Source organism: Apodemus sylvaticus, chromosome 10, assembly GCF_947179515.1.
Source record: "Apodemus sylvaticus chromosome 10, mApoSyl1.1, whole genome shotgun sequence".
In the NCBI taxonomy this organism is placed as follows: Eukaryota; Metazoa; Chordata; class Mammalia; order Rodentia; family Muridae; genus Apodemus; species Apodemus sylvaticus.
Window position 1 is genome coordinate 108,895,141 of NC_067481.1, and position 25,311 is coordinate 108,920,451.

At 46.2% G+C, this 25,311-nt stretch overlaps 1 protein-coding gene across 5 annotated transcripts in view; it reads right to left on the bottom strand.

The window, feature by feature from the left end:
* Window positions 1-22,165, bottom strand: part of Myh11 (myosin heavy chain 11) — a 91,027-nt gene extending 68,862 nt beyond the window's left edge. For 2 of the 5 annotated variants that reach the window (XM_052197179.1, XM_052197183.1), the window contains exons 1-3: window positions 22,045-22,164; window positions 9,290-9,650; window positions 1,588-1,744 (exon numbers count right to left, since the gene is read on the bottom strand). In XM_052197179.1, the coding sequence (XP_052053139.1) occupies window positions 1,588-1,744; window positions 9,290-9,634 (502 nt within the window). In that variant the 5' untranslated portion in view covers window positions 9,635-9,650; window positions 22,045-22,164. Of the gene's footprint in view, window positions 1-1,587; window positions 1,745-9,289; window positions 9,651-22,044 lie in introns of all 5 variants that reach the window. The other 3 variants (XM_052197182.1, XM_052197181.1, XM_052197180.1) reach the window with 2 other exon arrangements.
* Window positions 22,166-25,311: the final 3,146 nt, after the last annotated feature.

The window sequence follows — 25,311 nt, forward strand, 5'->3', positions numbered from 1 at the left end:
GAAAACATAAGATGTGATAGTTTATTTAATGCTCATGTCAGCCCTAGGAGTTGGTCACAGACCTCTCTGTTTGGATGGATACATTGGTTGACTGATTAACTTTAAGATAGGATCTCATTTTGTAGCCCTGGCTAACCTCAAACTCATTGTGTAGCCCAGGATAGTCTCAAACCTGGAATCATCCTGTTTCTGTGTCCAGAGGGGTAGGATTGCAGGTCTGGTCTGACGCACTGGCCAAGAGCCAGTTGTCTCTCTTTTTACAAAGGGAAAGCAGAGCTAGAGGATGTTTTAGAGCTCACTTACAGTCACATAGCATGGCATGACTATGCTAGGCACATGCTAGCACAGGCAGCTTTACCCTAGAGTTCATGCTGTGACTGACATGTTGTTACTGCTTCTTCTGAGAAGGTTTGAGGAGAAGCAGCTCCTCCAGAAAGTACGAAGTAAGTAAGGCAAGCGTATTTGTCACTAAAGTTCAAGGCCAGGCTGATGGTGACAGACATTAGAGCAGCAGTGACCTTAGCAGGTGGGGCTGTGCACTGAAGCGATACTGGCTGGAGAATCTAGGAACTTTCTAGAATACTTCATTCATATCTTCATCTCAATGGGAATTATTATTGTAGTTAGGTGTAAAAATTATTTTCAGTGGGATTCTTAAATTAACACTTTATCTATTATTTTGTGCTGTATCTGCCATTTTGTCCCAATAGAAATGCTCATTCAAAATAGTAATCACATGGGTTGAGAATCCCAAACCCAAAACCCTAAATCTGAAACTTTATTTTAGTCCAAACATGAAACCACAATGGGAAAATTCCAGTTGACAAAATGTTGCTTCATGAGCAAAATTGTTTGAAATATTGTCAAAAAATTACCTTAGAACTGTATAAAAATAGAGATAAAACAAATAAACATTATATTTAGACTTGAGTTTCAGCTCCACAAATGCTCATCATGCATATATGAAAATATTCCTAAATCTGGGGGTGGAGGGGTCAGTTCCAAATATGCAATGGCTCTGGTCCCAAAATCTTCAGATAAAAAGTTCACAAGCTGCCACATCTGGGCATGGAGTGTGTGTACAAAGGTCTTCTATGTGAAAAGCCACCACAGCAATCTCACAGAGGCGTTAGCATAGAGACTATTACCCCTCACATACAGCAATCTCACAGAGGCTTTAGCATAGAGACTATTATCCCCCTTCACATACAAGGGAGTTGAGGCTAGGAAGGAAAAGATGTCTGACCATGATGCCAGGTTTGGAGACGGCAGACGGCAACCCAGGCCTCCAGCTCATCCGCAGCCCGTACCCAGGTTTTTTTCTTTCTAGCTGCTGGCTGCACCAGGGCTCTGGAACAGCCACAGGGATGGCAGAAGGCAGAGAGGGCGATGCCTGATGCCCGTATTTGCTAAAATCCTGAGCTCGCTGCCCCCTCCTTGCTACAGAACGACGTTCTTTTTTGCTTTTGCCCTTTTTTAGTCAAGGAATTGCCTGCCAAACTCCACATTCCTGATGGGGACTCAGGCAGGTGGGGGTGGTGACTGAAGTTGAGCCCTGAGGTGGTTCTGGGGCCCTGGCAGACTCACCTTGCAGCATGCTCCTGTAGGCTGTGTCAGCAATGGCATAGATGTGGGGCGGCATCTCGTGCCTCTTCTTGCCCTTGTACATGTCCACGATCTTCTCTGAGTAGATGGGCAGGTGCTTGTAGGGGTTGACCACCACGCAGAAGAGGCCGGAGTAGGTCTGCGAGAGAGAACCAGGCTCAGTTCCGGACTGTAGGATGGGTGGTGGGACTCCCACGCCCACGGCCAGCAGCCTCATTTTATGGCACACAAGCTCCTCAGCAACTCAGCAAAGAACCTTGTGTTCAGGACACGGGGGAAAGACACAAGAAGGAAGAAGGAAGATGGGCTCCCAGGCAACCTGTGGTTAAGACTGAACCAGTTCTGGACTCACTGAACCAGCTCCCAACCCACCTCTGTCCCCATCTCACTAAGCCTTGGGGATATAACTTGTATGTCTCTGTGCACATGTTTATAGGTAGGGTACACATGCACATGTGTGCAGACATGTGGAGAACACGGGGCATCTTCTCCAATTTCCTACTCTTGATTATTTAAGATGGGCTCCCTCACTGAACCTGGAACTCACCACTGTGACTGGACCAGGTCTTTGCTCTGCAGCATCAGCATGGCAGGCGTGTGGCTCCCTGCACCCAGCTTTTCCCTGTGGGTGCTAGGAACTCAACTCAGATTCTCAAGCTTGAACCGCCAGCACCCTGGAAACTGCCCATCTCTCCAGCTCTCCCAAAAGTCTGCTTTTATTTATCTCATTTTTATTTTTTATTTGGTTAGAAGACAGAATGCTACTTCAAAAATACCAATGGGCAGTGGTGGCACACACCTTTAATCCAGCCCTCAGGAGGCAGAGGCGAACAGATCTCTGAGTTCACACCAGGTTGTCTACAAAGTGAGTTCAAGGACGGCCAGGGATACACAGAGAAACCGTGTCTCAAAAAAAAAAAAAAAAAACCAAAACAATACCAATAATAATTTCATTTTAATCTTATATCTTTTAATTTGTCCCAAAAACAGCAATGAAATATGTAATACAAGAGCCTGAGGATGGGGGAGTGCTGTGTAGGTGGTAGCATGGTCCTAACCTTATACAGAAGGAGGATGATGTGCTATTACTTATTAAAGAAGTCTCACAGCTGGGCGGTGGTGGCGCACACCTGTAATCCCAGCACTCTGGGAGGCAGAGGTGGGCGGGATTTCTGAGTTCGAGGCCAGCCTGGTCTACAGAGTGAGTTCCAGGACAGCCAGGGCTATACAGAGAAACCCTGTCTTGGAAAAAAAACCAAATCCAAGAAACCAAAAAAAAGTTTCACAAGTAATTTTGTGGTTTGGTTTGATTTGACTTTGGTTGCTTTGAGACAGAGTTTTTCTGTTTAACCCTGGCTGTCCTGGAACTTTCTTTGTAGACCAGGCTAGCTTTGAACTTACAGAGATCTGCTACCCTCTGCCTCCCGGGTGCTAGGATTAAAAGGTGCACCACCATGCTCAGCCATTTAGTCATAATGTAATTAATTTAGGACTGTAAATGCTGAGAAGTGATACATACATATCACAAACTAGAGGTGCCACTGAAATACAGTAACATGGGGAACTAACTCCCAGTGGAGAGGAGGTGACATATTACAGCATGTTCAAAGGTATAAAGGAACAAAGGTTGGTAATGTGGCTCAGTGGTAGAGTACTTGTCTAGAACGCACAAAACCCTGGGTTCCAGCCTCAGCACCACATAAACCAGCTATGGTGGTGTACGTCTGGAATCCTAGTATTCAGAGCATCAGAAGTTCACATCCTCAGCTACAAAGCAAGTGTGTGCTCAACCTGGGCTACATGAGATCCTGTCTTAAAAAAGGGGGGGGGATGGTGGTGGTGAAGCAAAACCATGCCCTCTGCTCCTTGCAGCTGCAGGGTTAGCGAAGAGAAGGACCTCAGGGCCACTGAGCCCTGAAGGCCCAAGCTTGAAAAGCCACCAGTGTCTATCCCTCTCCAAGAACTTCCAGGGAAAGAGAGGCTGAGAGGAGACTCATGTCAAGCAACAGGAATGGGAACAAGAACTCCTGAAGAGTGCCAGGGTGACAGTAGGAACGCTGGGGTGCACATCTTAAAGGCCAGCGAGGGCAGTCCAGATGAGAATAGAGAATGCTCAGAGGTAGAGAGGGAGCCAGAGAAGTGGACGTGGGCTACCTACATCAATTAGGTATAGCTGCAGCTAGATCAGCCAGAGGACGAGGCATTTTTTGAGGTCAGCAGGGGCCAGGACAGGCTCCAGTTTGGTGGGAAATCTGCCTGTTGTCTCCCAGATCATTGTCTGACCTAAAAGGGCCAGCTATAGTCACCCACATCATCTGAGTTTCTGTTCTGTCCTCTTCAGCCCCAACCTAAGAATCCTGGGGACTTGAATTTGAGCCCTCACCTTGCTACCTTTTAGCTGGGAGTCTCTGGACAAATCACTTAACCTCTCTGAACTTCAGTCATCTTGATCTGCGAGGGACATACTAACAATTCCTTCATGGTTTTGCTCTGAAATGATGCCCAGGAGTTATTTAACACCATACAGGTGCTCAATCAATGGAATTATGCCTGGATACCCCCAGTCTTATGAGACCAGAAAACTTAGCACCTTGGAGCCTCTATATATGCTGTTCAACTGCATGGAATTCCATCCCCCTGATCTTTCCAGACCCATCTCCATCTCTGCTTTTGGGCTCAGCTTCAACATCACCCTCTAAAGCTGAACATGACACTGGTGTGTCTCCAGCACAGTACCCAGCAAAGGGTAACTATCCAGTAAATATTTGCTGAATAAAATCTGTAAAAGAAAGAAATCCTCCTGATTCCACCTATGAATAGGAAAAAAAAATGAGTACCTCATGCTCCTAGACACGGGCTGAGGAGAAGGCACCTGGAAGGGCCTGGTCTGAACAGGTCTAGGGGTAAGGGGACAAGAGAGGGAGAGAAAGGAGCTAAGAGCTAAGAGGCCAGTGGCAAGCTAGGAGGCCACAAGGCAAAGAGGCCATGTAGCCAAACTAGCTGGGTTATATAGGGTAGCTGTAGGGAAGAGCTGTAGGGAAGGGTAGCTGTAGGGAAGAGCTGTGGAGTTCAGAGGCTAGAGAATTTAAGGTACAGGACTGGGAATGCTAACCAGGATGACTCTTTAAAGGGCACATAAGAGATGCTGGGAAAACCTAGGGCCAGGATCAGTTTTGATATGTTAAATAGGCCCCTCAATCTGCCATTTGTCCTGAGGTAGAGACCTAACAACCTCCAGTTTCTCTGGAAGAGCAGTACTGTCCAACTGCCTGCTTATTCCTCCTTTGGAGCCCATTCACACAGCACACCCTTAATCCATGCCTCATGCAGATCTGAGTCTGCTCTCAGCTGGCAAATCTCCTGGAGGAAACCAGGGTCTCATGCCCAGCATAGTTGCTCTCCTGATGCTTGAATTCAGAGGTCCCAGCATCCCTCCTCCTGTCCTAGCAAAGCATCTCAAGGCCCTGTGCGGTGCCACCAGCAGGTCCCAGCTGGAGCAGGATCTCCCTTTTTTGACCTTATTTGGAAGCAGGCCTGGTTGTTCCCCCATACTTTATATGGTCAGCCCCAGAGCACCAAGCAGGAGCTGCTTCCAAGGCCTTGGCCTCAGGAAGAGAAGAGGATTGGAAATAATGAGGAAGAAGCTATGTAAGAGGCACAGGCCAGGGGCAATCAGCTTCGCCTCACAACCCACTAGATGCACACATGGCCGGACCCTGAGCTTCCTCTCTCCTCCAGGCACTAATCACAACCCTGCATCCTCTACAAGGCTGTCTGTGGCATCCACACTTTCAGAGTATTTGTGCTGGAGACTGATAGTTTATAAAGAATTTACTTCTGCTGTGGCTGGGGGTGGTGGTGGTGGTGGTGGTGAAGTGCCTGTCAGTAGGGAATAGCCTTGCTGGTTTGGTTCACAGCTGGAGCAGGAGATTCTGCTCTGCTATGAAAAGTACAAGTTAAGATGAAAGAGAGACAGAGAGAGAGAGAGAGAGAGAGAGAGAGAGAGAGAGAGAGAGAGAGAGAGAGAGAGAGAGAGAACAAATGTTCAACAAAATATCACCCTAGCTGCTACTTAAAGGGCGCACAAAGTGTTTTGAATTTATGTATGTATAAAATATTGTGTAGGGCTTGGTAGGAAAGAAAGGAGCCAAGAACACACTGGGAAAGCTGAGGTGAGAGGACCTCACGTTTGAGATTAGCTTAAGCTAAATAGTAAGATTCCCATCTCCAAGGAACGGTGGGTTAGTCTGAGGAGCGGGGGCGGGGCTGGGGGGAGTGCTGGAATACAAGGGAAAGCTCAGCATCCCACAGGCATGCGATAGGCCTTAGTTAGAGCTAGGTGCTGATGCAGAGACCGAAGGCCATGGGCACACCTGAGCGACAAGGATGAGCTGCAGAAGGTGCAGGGAGGGAGGGACACTGATGTCAGACCTGCTAGACTCTCAGACCTGCACCAATGACCCTGAAAGTCACATTTGTCTCTAAGACAAAAGGCAGGGAGGGACTCCCTCCTCTTGAGACATATGACTTTCTCTTGGGGGTGTATGCATCATATGTGAATCAGTACATGTGTGCACATATGTGCATGTGTGTAGGGGCTAGAGGTAACATTGAATATCTTCCACTATCATTTGGGACAAATGTCACTGATTCTGGCAGTCACTGACTACCTAGGCTGGCACCCAGTGAGAACCTGAAACCACCTGTCTTTACCCAGTGCTCAGGTTACAGAGGTGCACCACCTGCTTCTTACATGGGCACTGAGTAGCCAAACTTAGTTCCTCATGCTTGCATAGCAAGCACTTTGTCTACTGAGCCACCTGCCCAGCCTCAATGTATGCTTTTACAAAAATAATTTTTGAGTGGATAGTACTGCTTCAACTTTGAACCTGTAAGATTATAAGAACTAATTTATGAGGTTTCCCAAGAGGTAGGCTGTATCTCTCCTCTTTCTTTCTATATGCTGAGGCCCTGTAGAGGGACTGCTTCCACAGTGTCCCTATTCAGGAAAGTCCCTGGCATATGATAGACCTAAAGTTGAGGCCTCTCCTCTCCCCTAACCATCTCTACCAAAACCCCAACACAATGCCTGGAACAGAGCTAACTGGTAATGTCCTGTAATAAATTATAGACAGAGAGGTCTTAGCCAATGGTAATGTTCAAAATAGCCAGTGGGCATGAGACCAGGAAGCGGAGCCAGGTGCCAGGTGTGCCCTAAATCTTGAAGCAGCTCTGCAAGGAACTCTTGGTCAAAAGAGGAAGAAAGCCTTCTGTCTTAGAACCTTCTAGATGTCAGAGGGCAAAAAGTCTGCCATGACCTTCTGAAAGGCTTCTTGTTTAAGGTGAGTCCAGTGGAAGGATTCTATCATTAAGGGGTAGCCTCCTGAGTCAAGGGTTCAGAACTCTCTGGCACACTCAGTCAACAGGAACCCTACGTTATATTGCTGGAGGCTGGAGCTCACTCCTGGCTCCCAAATTCATACAGCTTTTGTTTTTCATGATGGAAAGAAGTTTCTATGAAGTGATTCACTTAAGCAGAATGCTACTAGGCAGCAGTGGGTACACAGTCCTGAGGCCAAGAGGATTGATCTAATCCAGAGAAGCATTTCAGGATCTGAAGCCTCCAGACACTTTAATCTGCTTCTAATGATCTCTGGTCTTGGGACTTTTCCAAGCCCCTATACCTCCTGATTTCCACCATGTTGTAGAGTCATCCGGTGAAATGAGCACGCAGGCCCATCTCTGTCCCCACATAGTGGGGATATATTTGAGGGGAGACTCCCCACATAGTAGTAGATGCAGACTCCCCACTGCATCTTGAGGGGAGATTTGAGTCTTAGAACCCAGTGCTCTCTCTTCAGCAACTACTACTAATTTTCCTAATCTGGAAAAAATTATCTGCAGGGCATTTTTACAGTTCAGGGGTGGGGGAAGGTACTTTTTGTCATTTTCAAGAGGCAAACTGTAATAGGTATGTCTAACTTGCAATCCATGCACCCTGTGAGTCCCAGAATAGATATAAACTTCTTTAGGTGACTATATTGTACCACATTGTTAAAGGCTGAATACCCTTAAGGGTTGAAATGAGACGATGTGACCAAGTTACCAGTAACAGCCAGTCACAGCCAGTCACAGCAGACACAAAAGCAAAAACAAGAATCCTGGCATTCTTAAGGGTCCAACTGCCGGGAAGTATCCCTGATCTCTTTCTAGAAAAAGCCTCAGTACATGAGGCTGACAAGGCTCCTCACAGTTCAGAGAAGAGAAGAGCATTTTGGAGAAAAGGAAAACCTTCCAAAGGATTCACCAGCACCTGCAGACATGGTCTCTGCCTGCCAGGGACAGGAACACTGGGAGCATCTGTATCCTTTGTGTTCTGAGGAACTGGTACAATCCACTAGGACGGAACCCGTGTCCTCTAGTTACACCGCCCTCAGGTAGGTCAGGCTGAGCAACAGAACTTGGTGGTAAGAATGGTTTAGAATTATGTCATCAGCTCATGACATGTGGCTAAGATATAGCTGAAGAAATGACCTCATAAATGATCGCATTTAAAACAAACAAATGAGCCGGGCGGTGGTGTCGCACGCCTGTAATCCCAGCACTCTGGGAGGCAGAGGCAGGCGGATTTCTGAGTTTGAGGCCAGCCTGGTCTACAGAGTGAGTTCCAGGACAGCCAGGGCTACACAGAGAAACCCTGTCTCAAAAAAAACAAAAAACAAAAAACAAAAACAAAACAAAAACAAAAAACAAACAAATGAACAAAGTCGTATCTCAGTTAGTAAAGAGACAAGTGTTCGGAGGTAGCCCTGCTGGAGAGTGTGACGCCAAGTCATACTGGGCATGGACCCACAGAGTCTCAGGTCCCATGTGGCTACTCCTATTAGATCCTTATGTGACCTAGTCCCCATGGACAGGAAGGCACCAGCCTTTCTGAGGAGCTTTTTCTAATTCTAAGATGGAGGAAGGGCCAGGCATGATGTCGCCATCCATAGTGGCCTGTCACATGCTTTAACGCTGAGTGGATGACCATGTGGGTCTGCGTATGCCTGTGGAAGGTGAGCATTCCTACTTTACAAACAAGACGACTGAAGAATGTGATCGTCTGTTCTATATCTTGAACCAGGCAGGGCAGGACAGAGCTGTGAGGTCAGGTCTGAGCAATTCCACCTTGAAGTGTGACCCCAACTTGTAGTCAGATAATGCAGAATTTTGACCTACAATCTAAACACAATTTTCATTGTGTATATGTGGTGCGTATGTGTATCCATGTGGGGGGGGGGGGTCAGGTTTGTACATGAAGAGGCATGTTCATGCCAAAGGTTGATAATGGATGTCTTTCTCATTCATTCTCTGCTTTTTTTTTTTTTTTTTTTGAGACTAAATGCAGAACTCATCAGTTCAGCTAACCTATTCTCTGTATCTCCTAGGACAAGGGTTACAGGCACGTGTGGCCACACCCTGCTTTATGCTTGGGTGCTAGGGATCCAAGCTCAGGTCCTCATATGCACAGAAGAAGCACTTTGTTTTTGGAGACAGGGTCTCACTATGGCCTTGAACCCTTGTTCTTCCACATCCACATCCTGATTACAGATATGCACCATTCCAGGGCACACAAACACGTTCCTAATCCCCTCTCTTCCACAAGGAGATGGAAGGAAGTGCATCACCCCAAGATACTCACATAGATGAGGCCCGAGAAGTATCGCTCCCTCAGGTTGTGCAGCACAGAGGCCTCATTGAGGCACGTCAGCTCCGCCATGTCCTCTACCTTGGAGAACTTGGGTGGGTTCATTTTCTGGATGTCATCTTTGCCCACTGTGACCTTCTTTCCATTTTCCACCAGCTCCACGACCACCTCATCGCCCTTCTCCTCCTTGATGCTAGCTGCTTCAAAGCCCTGCTTCTCTGAAGGGACCCACACCAGCTTCTTGGCTACCCAGTCAGCCTGGGCCATTGGGCTGTTCATGAAGTTTTTATCCACAAAGAGGAACTTCTCATCATCGCTGAGCTGCCCTTTCTGTGCCATGGTGCCTGGTAGTGACCTGTGGAGTGAAGAGATGGAGTCAGAGCAAAACCTAAGGACAAGAAGGCCCTCTTCTCTCCACATCTAGGGATGGAAAGTACAAAAAAAAAAAAATCCCACAAAAGAATAAGAATGGTCCCTGCAGTTTCGCTTATATTATTAAAGAGGACAATAATACTGATATCCTTCGGGTAAGGAATCACATGAGGGACTCAGAATGAAACCCAGGCAATCCAAGGTATGGGTGCATTTGTGGGACAAGGTATATAAACCAGGGAAGTGTCTTACAGTGAACTACTACTTGGTGCTTAAGAAGTTTTTTTGTTTGTTTGTTTTTTGAAAAAAAAAAAACAGTCTTTCTTGTCTGTCCTGGAACTCATTCTAATTCACAGAGATCCACTTGCCCCTACCTCCTGAGAGCTGGGATTACAGGTGTGCACCACCACCACCCAGCTAGAAGATACCTAAATAAATGGTAGTGCCTCTGATGTTTGAACACAGAACCACCATATGATCCAGGATCTGTTCTCAGGATAAATGAATGCATCGATGCATCTAAAGATGTGGTCATGGGGCTGGAGAGATGGCTCAGTGGTTAAGAGCACTGACTGCTCTTTTAGAGGTCCTGAGTTCAATTCCCAGGAACCACATGGTGGCTCACAACCATCTGTAATGGGATTTGATGCCCTCGTCTGGTGTGTCTGAAAACAGCTACAGTGTACTCACATATATAAAATAAATCTTCTTTTTTAAAAAGAAGATGTGGTCATAAACATTCCTAGCAAGCTTATAATAGCCCCAAAGTAGAAATACCACCCATGACCATGATCAGATGAAGGAATGTTGTGGTGGACCCACACAAGAGACCAGTACTGAGCCATAAATAGGAACCAGAGTGCTGCACCTGCTGCAGTGTGACTGAATCTGAAGACCCGGTGCTGGGAAAAAAGCCACATATGCATGGTAACATTTATAAGAAACATCCAGACTAGTCGAGTCCACAAAAACAATGTAAATTAGCAACTGGAAAAGAACCACAAGATAACAGCTAATAGGTACAGTTATTTGGGGGAGGCAGCACTAAAAATATTCTTGAATTTGTAGTAGTGGATGTACAAATCTAAGAATACACTAAAAATAATTGGATTGAAAGCATTTGATGGGAAAAGGACAAAGGATGCAGCTTGGTGGTAGAAAGTGTGTTCACCTTTACAAGGCTCTGGATTCATTCCCAGTATCAAAAATTAATAGACTGTATGTGAATTGTTTCCCAATGAAGCTCTGCTACAGGAAGAGATGCTGAAAAGTGAGTTTTTTTTTTTTTAAAGATTTATTTATTACATACAGTACACTGTAGCTGTCTTCAGACACTCCAGAAGAGGGCGTCAGATCTCATTACAGGTGGTTGTGAGCCACCATGTGGTTGCTGGGATTTGAACTCAGAACCTCTGGAAGAGCAGTCAGTGCTCTTAACCGCTGAGCCATCTCTCCAGCCCGAAAAGTGAGTTTTAAGAAATATTTTTTTAAAAGGGAATTGTGAAACAGTGGAGATAATAGCCTTTTTTTCTTTTTATAAACATTTGAAATCTAGACTGGGGTATAGTCCAGTGATGGAATGTAACATAAAATAAAACACATATATATGTGTTCATGTGTCCATGTGTAAATATGTGTGCATTCATATGTGTGACTGTGTACGTTCATGCACCAGGTATATGTATGCATTTATGCATATGTTTGTATACTATGCATATGTTTGTGTACACTTTTGTATATATCTGTGTATTTTAATGTATGTGGCAGCATAGACATCTGTTCATGTATGCACAAGTGTGCGCATGTGTTTATGTATAAACATGCTCATGTGAGGGAGTTCACATGTGTGCATGTATGTGTGGAGGCCAGGCCTTGCTGTCAGATCATCTTCAATCACTCTCCATCTTATTTTTGAGACAGGGCCTCACTGAGCTTGGGGCTCACCAACTGAACTAGACTGGCTGGCCAGCCAGTTCTTGGTGTTCTCTTGTCTGTTTCCCCAGTGCCGGGATTATAGGTGCATGCCACCATGCCTGGCTTTGTATGTAGGCTTTACAGATCTGAACTCAGGGCTTCATGCTTTCTTTGCAACAGAGCTCTTTCCTCAGCCACCAGACCCTTCATTTTAAGACTGACTATTAGCTGGAGAGTGACGGATCAGGCTGACACCACCTAACTCCACAACTAATCATATCCCCACACAGAAAAGTTTAAAAAAAAAAAAGTAGCTTTCAGAGGCAGTCAGGCATGGAGGCTCACATCTGCAATCCCAACATTTGGGAGACAGGTAGAGTAACTCCTGTGAGTTCTAAGTCAGCTTGGGCCACAGAGTTAAGGCCTGCCTTAAAAACCAAACGACAAAAATGAGCCTTCAGATGGGATTCAAAAGGAAGTACTACGCAATCAAATAAAACAGGGAGTGAGGCCAACAAGAAATCTCAGTGGGAAAAAGTGCTTGCTGCAAAACCTTATAACCTGAGTTCTATCCTTGAGACCCACAGAGTAGAAGGAGAGACCGTCCACAAGTAATCCTCTGATCTCTCTCTTTCCCCTCCCCCTCTCTCTCTTCCTCCCTTCTCCTCCCCTCCTCTGTCTGTCTCCCTCCCTTCCCCCCTCCTCTCCCTCTCTCCCTCTCCCCCTCCCCCTCTTGCTCTTCCCCTCCCTCCTCCTCCCCCTCTCTTCCCTCCCTCCCTTCCTCCCTCTCTTTCTCTCTCCCTCTCTCTCTTTTACACACACACACACACACACACACACACACACACACACACACAGATATACAGATACACTTGCACACCCTATATACCTGCACAGCAAGTCATCAGGTTTTGACTTGACTTCAATCCTCAGGGACCAAATGGTGATGAAAAGAGCAAACCAGCTCCCACAAGTTGTCTCTGACTTCTACACATGCATCACTGCACTGTGATCCCATACACACACACACACACACACACACACACACACATGTACCATTGCATGTGTGATCCCACACACATATATACACCTGTACCACTGCATGTGTCAGCTACACACATATATCATGTGTGAGCCCACACACACATACACCCGTGAAATAAATGTTAATTTTTTATTTTAAAATAAAAAGGAAACTAAGGGCTGGAGAGATGGCTCCCTGGTTAAGACTACTCTTCCAGAGGTCCTGAGTTCAATTCCCACCACATGGTGGCTCACAACCATCTGTAATGGGATCTGATGCCCTCTCCTGGTGTGTCTGAAGACAGCTAAACTGTACTCATATACATCAAATAAATAAGTAAGTGAGTAAGTAAGTAAATAGATAAATAAATAAATAAATAAATATTTTTTCTAAAGGAAAATAACATGAAATGTACTTTAAGCACATAGTTCAGAAATGTAAAGTATATTTGATATTTTCTGTAATAGATGACGACCCATTTTAAGTGGTCTCCGGTCACTCAGAGGGTTAGTGTTTGCATCATTCCTCCTGAACAGCAAGCTGCCTCTTTTTAAATTGCAACTAAGTTAGAAAGTATCACGAAATATTTAACAGAAAAATGAAAAGACATGGAGTTTAGCTTTTCCAGGAACCTCATCTAAAACAGGGCTCAAAAGCACAAACACGATCAAGTGCAATGTTTGAGTCTCTGGCCAAAAAAGGAGTGAAGTGAGCTGGCTGCCCCCTGAGGCTTTGCTGCCCTTGACAGTTGTGAAGCACAAGACTGCTTGGTCAAAGCCAAGCAAGCTGAACTTTTGGTTTCCAGACTGGATGCTTTGGAGTCCTGGTGCCCAGGAATGTTTGGGGTTGGGAAGTGATGAGAATGGGATCCAGGACACTTTTTAAACACAGTGTCATGACAATGACAGGGCTCAGCTGACAATAACAACCAGACCTGAGTTCAAATACTGCTAACAGATAAAAAGCTAGCCTCGCCATGTATGACTGTAAGCTTGCTGGCAGTTCAGTGAGAAGCCCTGTTTTAGGACTGAAGTGTGTACATGCATGCACCCTCATGCATGGGCCACCACATGAATGTCACACACACACACACACACACACACACAGGCACACACACACCATACCTTTCTTGTTCATCACTGAGATGCAGAGCCTAGAAAGGACATTCCAGTTCTTGGCAGATTTTACAATTAGAAAACCACTCTGCTCCTATGAACCTACAGGGAAGGAGGGACTCCCAGAACAACACCGGACACACACTGTCCTTGGAAAGAATTCACAGAGTCCTATAAATTAGTTATACCAGCAATAGGTGTGATAGTTGCTAAACCATATGAAGTGATAGTTACTCTCTCATTTAATCCCCTAAATTAACTAACTAAATAAATAGATAACAAAGTCCTAAACTAGCTAAATAAATAAATGAATGAATAACAAAGCCCCAGGAGATGGCTAGGGGATAGCCTAGAGGCAGAGCACTAGTATGTCCCAGGCCCTGGGTTCCCATCCCCAGCACTCTAAAACAATGCAAACCTCACTTATAAGGATAGAGAGTACAGTTTAGAAGAGGGCACAAAAATACTGAATAAAATTCTTGCCAACCAAATCCAAGAACACATCAAAACAATCATCCACCACGATCAAGTGGGCTTCATCCCAGGGATGCAGGGATGGTTCAATATAAGGAAATCCATCAATGCTATCCACCTCATAAACAAACTCAAAGAAATATGATCATTTCATTAGATGCTGAAAAAGCATTTGACAAAATTCAGCATCCTTTCACGCTAAAAGTCTTGGAAAGAACAAGAATTCAAGGCCCATACCTAAACATAGTTAAAGCAATATACAGCAAACCGATAGCCAGCATCAAACTGAATGGAGAGAAACTTGAAGCAATCCCACTAAAATCAGGGACTAGACAAGGCTGCCCTCTCTCCATATCTTTTCAATATAGTACTTGAAGTTCTAGCTAGACCAATTAGACAATATAAGGAGCGCAAGTTTGTTTTTTTTTTATTGTCTGTTTTTGTTTTCTCTTTTTTAAGACTTTGGAGGAGGCAGGCAGAGACCCCAGGGACAGAAAGGATTACAGGCATGCAGAGAACACATTCTGCTTCTGTCTGGCAGTTTGGAAGTTCAAGGCAACTCAGTTTATTATCAGAAGAACTTGCCTCAGACTCTGCTTAGAGCCTGAGGTTTTCAAAAGCTAGGGACAGTGACAAAACAGCAAGAAGAATCAGGACAGGCATTGTATAAAACACAAGGAGGGAGGAAAAACAGCAAAACAGAACACATCGTAGCCCCATGATGAAGAACATGGTGGGTTTGACCCTGAGTCAAAGCAATCAAATAGGCTGGAATATGGCACAGTAGTTACTTAGCATGTGCAAGGCCCTAGTTCAAATCCCAGCACCAATAAGAAATGATGCATAGAGCCAGGAGGACAATGGCAGTACAGTCCCACAAGACAGACTGAAGTGACATTTGGTCTTCTAACCCCTAGTCCTGCTCTGACTCTGGATTTAGAGTGGCTTTTCTCAGCCCCTGTTCTATTGGCCTAGGCTGGTTCTCTGGCACTGTACAGTGTGAGTTCAGCCCACTCTCTGCCACTGTCCACCATTTCCCAGTTGTGACATCAAAAGGAGGTCCAGACACTGCTATAGATAGCACTCCCAGAGGGAAAACTATCTCCAGTTTAAAACAGAAACTTTTATTTTTAGATAAGATGTCATGTAGCCCAGGCTGGCCTCATATTATTATGTAGCTGCGGATAACTTTAAAGTTCTCCTGAGTGGTGAGATTATAGGTATACACTACCACATCCAGTTCCTGGAGTGCTGGGGATCAAACTTGGTACTTTATGTATGCTAGCCAGACGCTCTATTATCTGAGCTTTATTCCCACCCCTAAATTGATTCTTTTTAGTTGGCCGTATTTGAGGTACTAGAGATCAAACTCAGGGCTTGTACTCAGTGTTCTGCCATTGAGCTACATACACAAGGCTCTGGCCCAGGATAGCCTCAAAGCAGCAATCCTCCTGGGGTGAGTGTAGGTGTTACCACAATGCCCATCCCCACCCTACCCATTGCCTGGATTTTAAATACCATAGAGTTCAGAAATAAGTTCTTGGAGCAGAAGCTGCAGCTCAGGAAGGGAGCCAAAGGGGCCCCAATCATGTTAGTTCTGGATCAATGCCACATCTGGTCTGGAAAGTCACTTGACATACCAGGAGAGGGAAGAGCATGCTATGCATACTAGTTCTTCAAACTCGTGCTGCCCCAGGAGGCCTTTGGGGGTCAGAATCTGTTCTTAATCATCATCACATAGCCCTTTCATCCTTGAGACTGGGTCTCCCGTAGCCCAAGCTAACCTTGAACTCACTATGTCATCCAAGATGGACTTGAACTCTTAGTCCTCCTGCCAAATGCTAGGGGCTATAGGTATTTCCTACTATGCCTGGCCTGTGTGGTGCTGAGGGTAGAGCGCAGGGCTTTGTATATGACAGTCAACATCCTGTCAACTGAGCTGCATCTGCTCAGGGACCCTCTACTCACTGGGCATCACAGCAGGACTAGCTCACATTTATTATATTGAATATCTTATGAGGATTCTGTGAAGTGGATATCACGTATATTCCTATTCTTTCTGTTACCACAACTAAGGTCATAAAAGGTTAAAAAAAGGTTTGGCCTTTTTTGTTTCATTGTTAAATCTAACAATCCTTTTGCTCTCAGCAGTAAACCTCTTCTTCATTCCCTGTCCCAATGCCACACACCTCCCTACCCTCCCCAGGTCCCCAGAGCACCTCCTCAGGAGAAAGAATAAGAACCTGTCCTATTACAATGGCCTAGTGACACTGCCACACACACACTGGGAATCCCAATGGCTTTTCAAGCTGCTTTAGTAGGAAGCTCTTTCCAATGACTAAGGTAAAATGATTCTGTCTCTCCCACTAAAAGGATTAGGAGATTAGGGGAGAGGGTCATGGGCTGGTGAGTTAGCAAAGTGCTCACCATGCAGACACTTGGAGATCTAAGTTAGAGCTTCAAACACTATGTTAGAAAGAAAGACAGACAGAGGACAGAAAGAAAGACAGACAGAAGGACAGAAAGAAAGACAGACAGAAGGACAGAAAGAAAGAAAAGAGAAAGGGAAGGGAAGGGAAGGAAAGGGAAGGGAAGGGAAGGGAAGGGAAGGGAGGGGAGGGGAGGGAGGAGAGGGGAGGGGAGGGGAGGGGAAGGGAAGGGAAGGGAAGGGAAGGGAAGGGAAGGGAAGGGAAGGGAAGGGAGGGGAAGGGAAGGGAAGGGAAGGAAAGAATGAACTGTATGTTGTGACATGTACTTGAAATCTTGCCCTTAGGGTGGAAGGGAAAGACAGATCCTAGGGGCTCAGGGGCAGCCAGTTTAGCCTGCTTGGTAAGTTCCAGGCTGGTGAGGGTTCCTGTCTCCAAAAGATGGAGGGTACCTGAGGAACAACAGCCAGTCACTGTGGCTTCTGCTTGCAGGCACACATACATGCAACACCGTCTCCTCCCTGCCTGGCCCCTTCCTTTTTCCCACTGTCTTCTCTCCCCACTGCACACAACTGAGGTCGCCCTGTTCAGGGCCTCTGGGCCCTCAGAGCCCCACTGTGTTTTGCATCTTACAGCACAGGTAGGACAATGTTTGAAATAGGTGCTGAGACACAAGCCCGGCTGGTCCAGGCTGGTATCTACAGTCTCTTTCAAACACCATTTAGGGACAGATGCTGATTCCAAATGGGAATTCACGTGATTACAGGGAGAGAGTTTACAAGCCAAGAATATGTATACAAGCTAAACATCTTTAACCCAAAAGGTTCAAAGGCTCATAGCTTTTTTCAGGGTCAATATTATTCAAGTGGACAAGTTCATATTTGACTTCATGTAGCAGGTCACAATGAAAATGTAGAATCAAAAACATCGGATGTAATGACTATACAGCCATCTTCATAAAGCAAAGGATTCGTGCTCACAGCTGGATGTGATGACTCTTGCCTTTAACTTTAGCATGTGGGAGGCAGAGGCAGGAGGATCTCTATGAGTTCAAGGGCAGCCTGATCTACTGAGAGCTCCAGAATAGCCAGGACTACATAGAGAGACTTTGTTTAAAAACAAAAAGAAATAAAGAAAAAAACAAAGGAAAAACAAACAAAAAAAGGATTAGTGCTCTCATTTCCAGGATATCTCATTATGTATATGCAAATATCCCAAAATCAAAAATAATTTAAAAGAAAAGAAAAATCTGGAACATTTCTGGTCCTAGGCACTTCTGATAAGCAACAGTTAACTCGTACATAGATACTTCCCCAAACACCATTTATACGTGGAGTCATGTACCAAGAATATTTTATTAAGAATATATATTTGGGAGCTGGAGTGATGGTTTAGCAGTTAAGAGCATGCACTGCACTTCCAAAGGTCTTGAGTTCAAATCCCAGCAACCACATGGTGGCTCACAACCATCTGTAATGAGATTTGATGCCCTCTTTTTGAATGTCGGAAGACAGTTACAGTGTACTTACATATAATAAATAAATTTTTTAAAAAAGAGTATATATTTGGTAAGCTATCAAACTTCCATATAACAGAATACTAAGCAGAAAAAAAAGAAGTATAGAATAATATAAAGATATAGAAAAGATAGTGAAGATTTGTTATAAGGTAAAAAATGTTTTCTAAAATGTCTGGATTTGAATAAAAGAGAAATTTGGCTTAGAAAAAATTTAGAATGCTATTTAAGAATGTTTGTTAGGAGTGCATGTGCAGACAGGCAAAATGGAGGGAAATAAAAAGGGAGAAAAATGCTTATCTGGAAGCAGAGGGATGGCTAGAATGACCTTTGACTTACGACACTTCTGAGGTTCTGTCATTGGCCGCATGCTTCACTAGGGGAGGGGCAGGAAGGGACAGTTATTCTTTGCTCAGCGTCAGGAGCACTTTGGATACCACAATCCAGTCTCTTCCATGAAAAGCTGTAGTGTTTGCATGGCATCTTGAGCAACCTCCCAGCTGCCTTGAAGGTGGCAAGAATAGTTCTTGTGCTGCGTGACTCAAGGATAGTGACAAGAAAGAAGGTCTGGATGTGCTCAGTCCAAGCACTGTTAAAAGTGAACTTCCAGCTTACAGTAGACTGGGTTCATCTGTAGGGACTCATAGCCCAGAACACAAGTTCAAGTGGGCCTGAGTGGCATAGGCAGCCCTACCCTATTGGCCCTTCTGATGAGGATGGTTCCCTGAAACCCAGGTGCATCATGGTAGCCTGACCTCCCCTTGCTAGAACACTGGGCAGTTTCCTTCTCTCTTCAGTTCTTGCTTGCCTTTCTCCAACTCTGTGCCCCCTTTCCTTGAGGCCTGTAGATCAATGTGATTAAATGTCACCAGTGACAGAAAGAGAACTAGGAAGCAAAGGGGCCACTGTAAGAGCCAGGCAGATTTCTACCAAGCACAGGAGATCCAATAAGAGTCTAAAGGAATAGTGATCACAACTGTGTTAGTAGGACTGGTCAGAAAGTATGCTGGTAACAGCAGAGGTCTCCAAAAAGAACCTGACTTTGAAAAAAGATTTACACAAAGGGAAAATTAGGGGTGAGTTTCTGTTTTAGTGGAAAGACCACACTTTGGGCTTTCTGGTTTATTGATACCAGCTGTGTCACACAAAGCACACTCCTAAACATCACTAGTCATATTACTATTAATTACCATCAGCTGAACTTTGCTGGTGTCAGCCTCGTGTCAAACCCTTCAAATGGGTCATCTATTGAAAGTTCCCAAAAGGGCATCCCTTAGGCTCTGGAATTGCAAGAATCTTAGTTTGTAAGAGCCTCCATCTTTTATAGATAGAACAAAGTTTTCAAAGCCTACAGTTATGAAATGAAGACTATCAGTGTGGATTCCAAAGACTACTGTGAAGACTCCAATCAATGAGGCTTTCTCTTTTGTGGCAGCCATGGGGATCAAACCCTAGCCAAGTGATCTTCTACTTCCAAGAAGACTAAGCAAGTGCTACAAAAATGTTAAGACACTGGCTTGTTCTCAACAGTCCCATTTTGCAGACGGGAAAATGAGCAAGGAGACCAACAACAACAGCAACAACAATGATGACGACGACAAATTTTAAAGACAGGATTTCCAGGTAGCCCAGGCTAGCATTGGACTCACTAAGCAGATGATTATGACCTTGAACTACTGCTCCTTCCGTCTAACCTCTCAGATGCTGGGATTGAAGCTATGCACCATTAGGCTGGGTTTTGATTTCTTTTTCCTTTTCTTTCCCCTGAGATAGTGTTTCCCACTGTAGTCCAGAATGGCCTGACCTTGCTATGTAGTCCAGGTTAGCTTTAAACTCTCATTAGTTCTCTTGCCTCAGCCTCCCAAGTGCTAGTATTATAGACATGAGCCACTGTATCTGGCAAAATAATGTGGCTAAGACTTTCTGAGTATTTGAAATGGGATACAGTTTTCTAAAAGGATAGTCTTTATCCTGTGTTAAATTATTCAATGGTTCATCAGATGTAAATACTACCTGTTCTTATTAAATGTATGGAAGACAGACCAAAAAAAATACAAATAGAACTTCCAAATAAGAAGAGAGTGGGAAAAAAGAGCTCCACTGCCTTCTAAGTGTCCCCCATCTCTACCGGGGAAAGGCGGTGAAGCACCCAGAGCCCAAGCCAGCCAGGCTGCATCGAAAGGCTGGGTGACTGGCCAAGGGGGCTGGAGATGGCCTCATAGAAAACACTACCATACAAGGGCATGTCTGCCTCCAGCTCAGCCTCTCACAGAAAAGTAATGATAAATCCATAGTGACTACCTTGTACGGAAGAGAGGCTCTATTTCAGATAGAACAATAAAAGTCCATAGCAAACTTCATAGTTTATGAAGCAAACCCCAGGTTTCTCCAGGGTGGCTCAGCACAGGCATGTTTTGGGATCACCCCAGCCTCATGGACTCCCACCACATCCGCATCCCTCTAGGGAACAGCCTTTGTCAGTTTCAATTAGTAAAAGGTCAGTTTCAATCTTCTCCAAAAAGGGATGGAAACTGGAAGCACTGAATCCACCAGAAACAGGAATCCAACAAATTTTGGTTTTCAGGAAAGACAAAGAGATGTCAAGACAAGATGATGGATGACCTTTGTGGTAAGGTGTATGTAATGATTAAAATAACTTGAGTCTATTTAAATGCTGTTAAGTACCTAGCTTGTGCCATCAACAACATCATCAACAACATGGTTCCTTGCCATGAGAGACTTGAGGACCTGTATGGTCAAGTTCTCTTTCTTTAAGTCAAATCTAAAATAGCATCTTAAAGTAAACTGAAGAGAAGAACCTTCACCGGAGGAAAGAGAATGAAGCAGAACAGTTTACTAAACATAGACTTCCAGACTTCCCTTCTTTCCCAGCAAGCTCAGCGGCTTCTCTCAGTTCTTAGAGACAGAACTAACGCAGTCTAGCCCTGGCTTTCTAAAACATTTCTTTTGTTCTCTGACAGATAGAACTGTGAAGGGTGCTTTCCGGACATGGCAAGACCTCTCCAATTCTGATTTGGAATAGCAGGACTTTCTTCTGCTAGTTCCTCTCTGTGTCCTAACAGTAACCCTCCCACTAAGGAGCCCCCAAACCCAGCAGCTGCTCACTCAGTGCATCTGTGGGTGGGGGAGGCAAATGGAGCCTCAGCACCCGCCTGGGCATCAGGGGTCCTAACCAAGCAGAAGTAGAGTTCCTTTGTTAATTTGCAGAGTCTGGGGTCTGGAAGGGAACAGAGTGAAAGAAACAAACCTTATCTTCTAATAAGCAGCCTTGTCTACCAGTGACTACACACAGCACAATCACCTAAGCAGATGGAAAACACACACACACACACACACACACACACACACACACACACAGCCTGTTGTGATCAGGGCTATCAACACTTTCACCAATGTTTCTGAGTTATTTTGTGCAATGGTCAGTGGGTTATCCATCCCATGACCTGGTCAGAATAAGCTTGGGGGCCTGATCACCATCCCCAATACTGGGATTTGAACCCAAGTCCCACAGTGCTCTACCACAGCGCACTTGTCCACCGTGCAGCCTATAAACACTGATTGGCTTTTACGTAGGCCAGTTTGTTTGTTTTTTAGACTCTAGTCTTAAAATACCTGGAATTGGTCCTAGCCACCAGAACCCTTAATTGCCTACCCCACTTTCCCAGGTGGGTCTGCTCATAGGCAACCTGGAGATGCTGGTTTGGTGTGGGGGGTGGGGGGTAGGAGTAATCACGGAAGGTCCAGGATGATCCTGTACGGGGCTTCTTCCCACTGTTCTTAGATAACAATCAGGACCTCTCGCAGACCCCACTCCCATGAGGATGCTCTAGACGACGCTGCTCAAGCCCACCACCCAGGCTTGCCCCTAAGGGACCAACTCTACTTACAGATCCGCTACTGGGGTGGACTAGCAGGAGGACACCGGATGGAGAGCTCGGATCTGGCACTGATCCCAGGCTGGGATGGTCCAAATCTCTCTGTATGCTTCGGACGCCTGGCTTTATAGAGTTAGCGCTATCGGAGGGTGGGAAGGGGAGGTGGCTGTCGGGCGGGGTGGGAGGGTCCTCTTCCCTTCGCGGCGCCCCCTGCAGGTGAGGAACAGAGCCGCCGGGAACCACCTGGCACGGGCGCAGGGGGTCTGCCAGCGCACTGGCCCGCAGCCTCAGGCCTCGCCCTGCAGCCACCCAGATCTTGGGTCTTAGAGAAACGGGATCCGGTACGCAGAGTCTGTAGGGAAACTTGAGAATTTCTCCCCTTAGGTCCATCCCAGCTGGATTTTAACCTCTTCCTGTTCATACATACTGGAGACTTGATTCCTCCCTCTCTCCCTCATCCCCTTATTCACCTGCCACCTCCTAGAGGCCAGTTGTGCTTAGCAGAGGGAGGGGGAAAGGTGATTTCTTTTTGAACTCCGAAAGGTGCAAAGCAGGTCACAGCACGTCCTCCTGTGACTGCTGGGAATGTGTGGGAAAGGGAAACTTGTTTTTCCTAACTTGTCCTCTGCAGTTCCATTCATGCTACAGCCAAAAATTAAATATAATCCCAGGGTGCCTGGGACCAATAATGTGGTCCCTCTGAGCATCGTTGAAAAGCGGGGTGCTGCTGGGGAAAGAGTGCATTATGGCACTTGAAGGATGCGTGCTAAGACGCTAAGAGAATGTGGGGGACTTACTGCCCCTACCCCAGCAAGCCTACAGCTGCCACCTCTCACCAAGTGATTCTTGTCCACTCCGCGTTCTCACTCTCTGTCCCTTAGCCCCGTGTGAATCTAGGTCCCTGTCTCCCTGTCTCTTTTGTTTGACCTGACACTCTATCATGCTCTAGCTTTGATTTCCCTATGATGATTTTTGTTCTGTCTCTATCATTTCATCTGTTATGTCCCTAAAGTCTCAATCTCAGTCTCTCCTCTTCTCTCTCTCTCTCTCTCTCTCTCTCTCTCTCTCTCTCTCTCTCTCTCTCTCTCTCTCTCTCTCCTTGCACACACACTCAGGCCATAAAAGGAAGTCGAGGCAGAGTTGGCCTCAGGCCAGACCGGGGACGCCTCGCTCCCTGTGCGCGGACCCTCGAGGTCCCGGGCTGGTCCTCCCTCCTGGGCCTGGGCGGGAGACAACCCAAAAAGGCCAGGCGCAATTCTCAAAACAGGAATTCCCAGCGTGGCATACCAGCGGGGCTCTGGCTCCCCCTGACTAAATATGGTCCCGTGCAGCCTCCCGCTGAGCCCGCGGAGTGGTACGGGGACCCCAGTACTCAGGCAGGAGCTCCAGACCCAGTGCAGCTGGTTCTTCGAACCGGAGGATGGCTCTGGCCAAGCCTGTCCCAGCCCCATGCTGCAGGCCAGAAAACTGAGTCCCCTGAGGGTCCTCAGCAAACTCAGTATCGTTTAATACCAATGTTCGCTCTAGAGAGCAATAGGGGAATTGACCGACAGACCACGGGAGGCCTCTGAGCACAGCTGTCTGAATGGGAGTCTACTGAGCCTCCTACAGCAGCAGGGCCATGGGCAAGTAACTGTACCTGCTCTACCTCAGTTTCCCTGACTGTAAAAAGGGGCAAATGGCAGCTCCTTCCTATTTTTTTGTAAGCAGTCCTTGGAAGTGGTGTGAGCTTAACACACTGCACTTTTGTGGGGCCCAGGAAGCCGGCACCGAGCTGGCTTTGGGATATGAAAGGCCACACAGCACCCCTGCTGGCTTTGCACACAGCGATCTGGGTCTCAGCCACTCTAGACCCCTTCCATAGCCTTCCAGGACCAAGTTCACCAGCTTCTCAGACTTGAAAGCATCTGGATCCTGGTCCTCCCCATCCCCATTCCCAACCCCACCCCAGCCTCACTGGGCGGCATTGAGTAGAGCCAAGGACGCAGCTTGGCTGCCTGGCTGTAGAGGTGGGGGAGGAGCCCTCTGCGTGATGGACGAGGCTGCTTCCCCAAAGCCTCTTCGCAGCTGCACGTAAAAGGAATGGAAACCGGCTCAGCATTAAGCCCAAGAGGAATGGGAGAGGGAAGTCCAGGACCTACCTGCACCTACCCCAGGCTGGAACCAGCCCAGAGCTGCCATCCCAGTGTCAGGAAGGAAGGGCGGACACTCCCGCAGCAGACCTCAGTGAAATCAATTCCAAGGAGCACAGATGATTTTTTAAAAAATCGTATCAATTTTGAAACAAAACTAATTTCATTATAAGGAGAGACTGGACCAATAAAACTGGGTAAAGCACTTGCTGTCCAAGACTGCCTTGAGTCCTTAGGACCCACATGACTGACTGGAACACATCATTCTCTTTCATGTGCAGTAGTGGGGCACCCCACTCCCCAATCAATTAGTAATTGTTAACATTTTTTAAAAAGTTGAAAACTGTGGTAGACATGCACATCCGTCAATAGCAGCTGTCAGTTCTCAGGAGCCATCTACCACAGGGAGGGTCTCACTGTGTAGCCTAGAACTCTGTGTAAACCAGGCTGGCAGCAAACATGCCTTACACATGCCGGGATTCGATGTGTGCATATCTGACATTGATTCTGTTGTTTTTACTTTGTTTTTTGAGACAGTGTCTCATAGCCAGGCTTGGATGCTTAGGTGAGGCTTGCTGACCTCACCTAAGCACCTAAGTCGGGTGTCTTCATATGAGTGCTAGAGATGGAATTCAGGCCCTCATTCTTGCATCACCTCAGCCAAGAAAGGGGACACTTTACAGCTTTCTTTACATCTAATGCCTAGAATTATGCCATGGAGTAGGTTCCTCTACTGCTGAGGATCCAGGTTTGAAACGAGTAAATCATCTGGCCAATGGAGCAAGGTTAACAGAGGAGCTGAGATTCCAACCTGGGTCCATTCACAACCTGGGTGGTGGTTATGGTGTGTCTATCTATGTGTGTGCACATGTTCTTGAGCGTGGGGGTCAGCACTGGATGTGTTCATTAGGTGCCCTCCATTTTATTTTGTGAGTATCTCTCACTGAACCTGGAGCTTGCTGATTCTGCTGGACTGGAAAGCCAGGCAGCGAGCCCAGGGATCCTCCTCTGCCTTCCCAGTGTTGGAATTCTTCATCTAACTACTGAGCCAGCTCCCCAGATCAACTGTGGTTCCCCCAGTCTAGGCAAGCACTCTACCACTGAGGCCCAAAAGTCTGATCTGAGCTCTGCTAAGCACTAGCCAAGA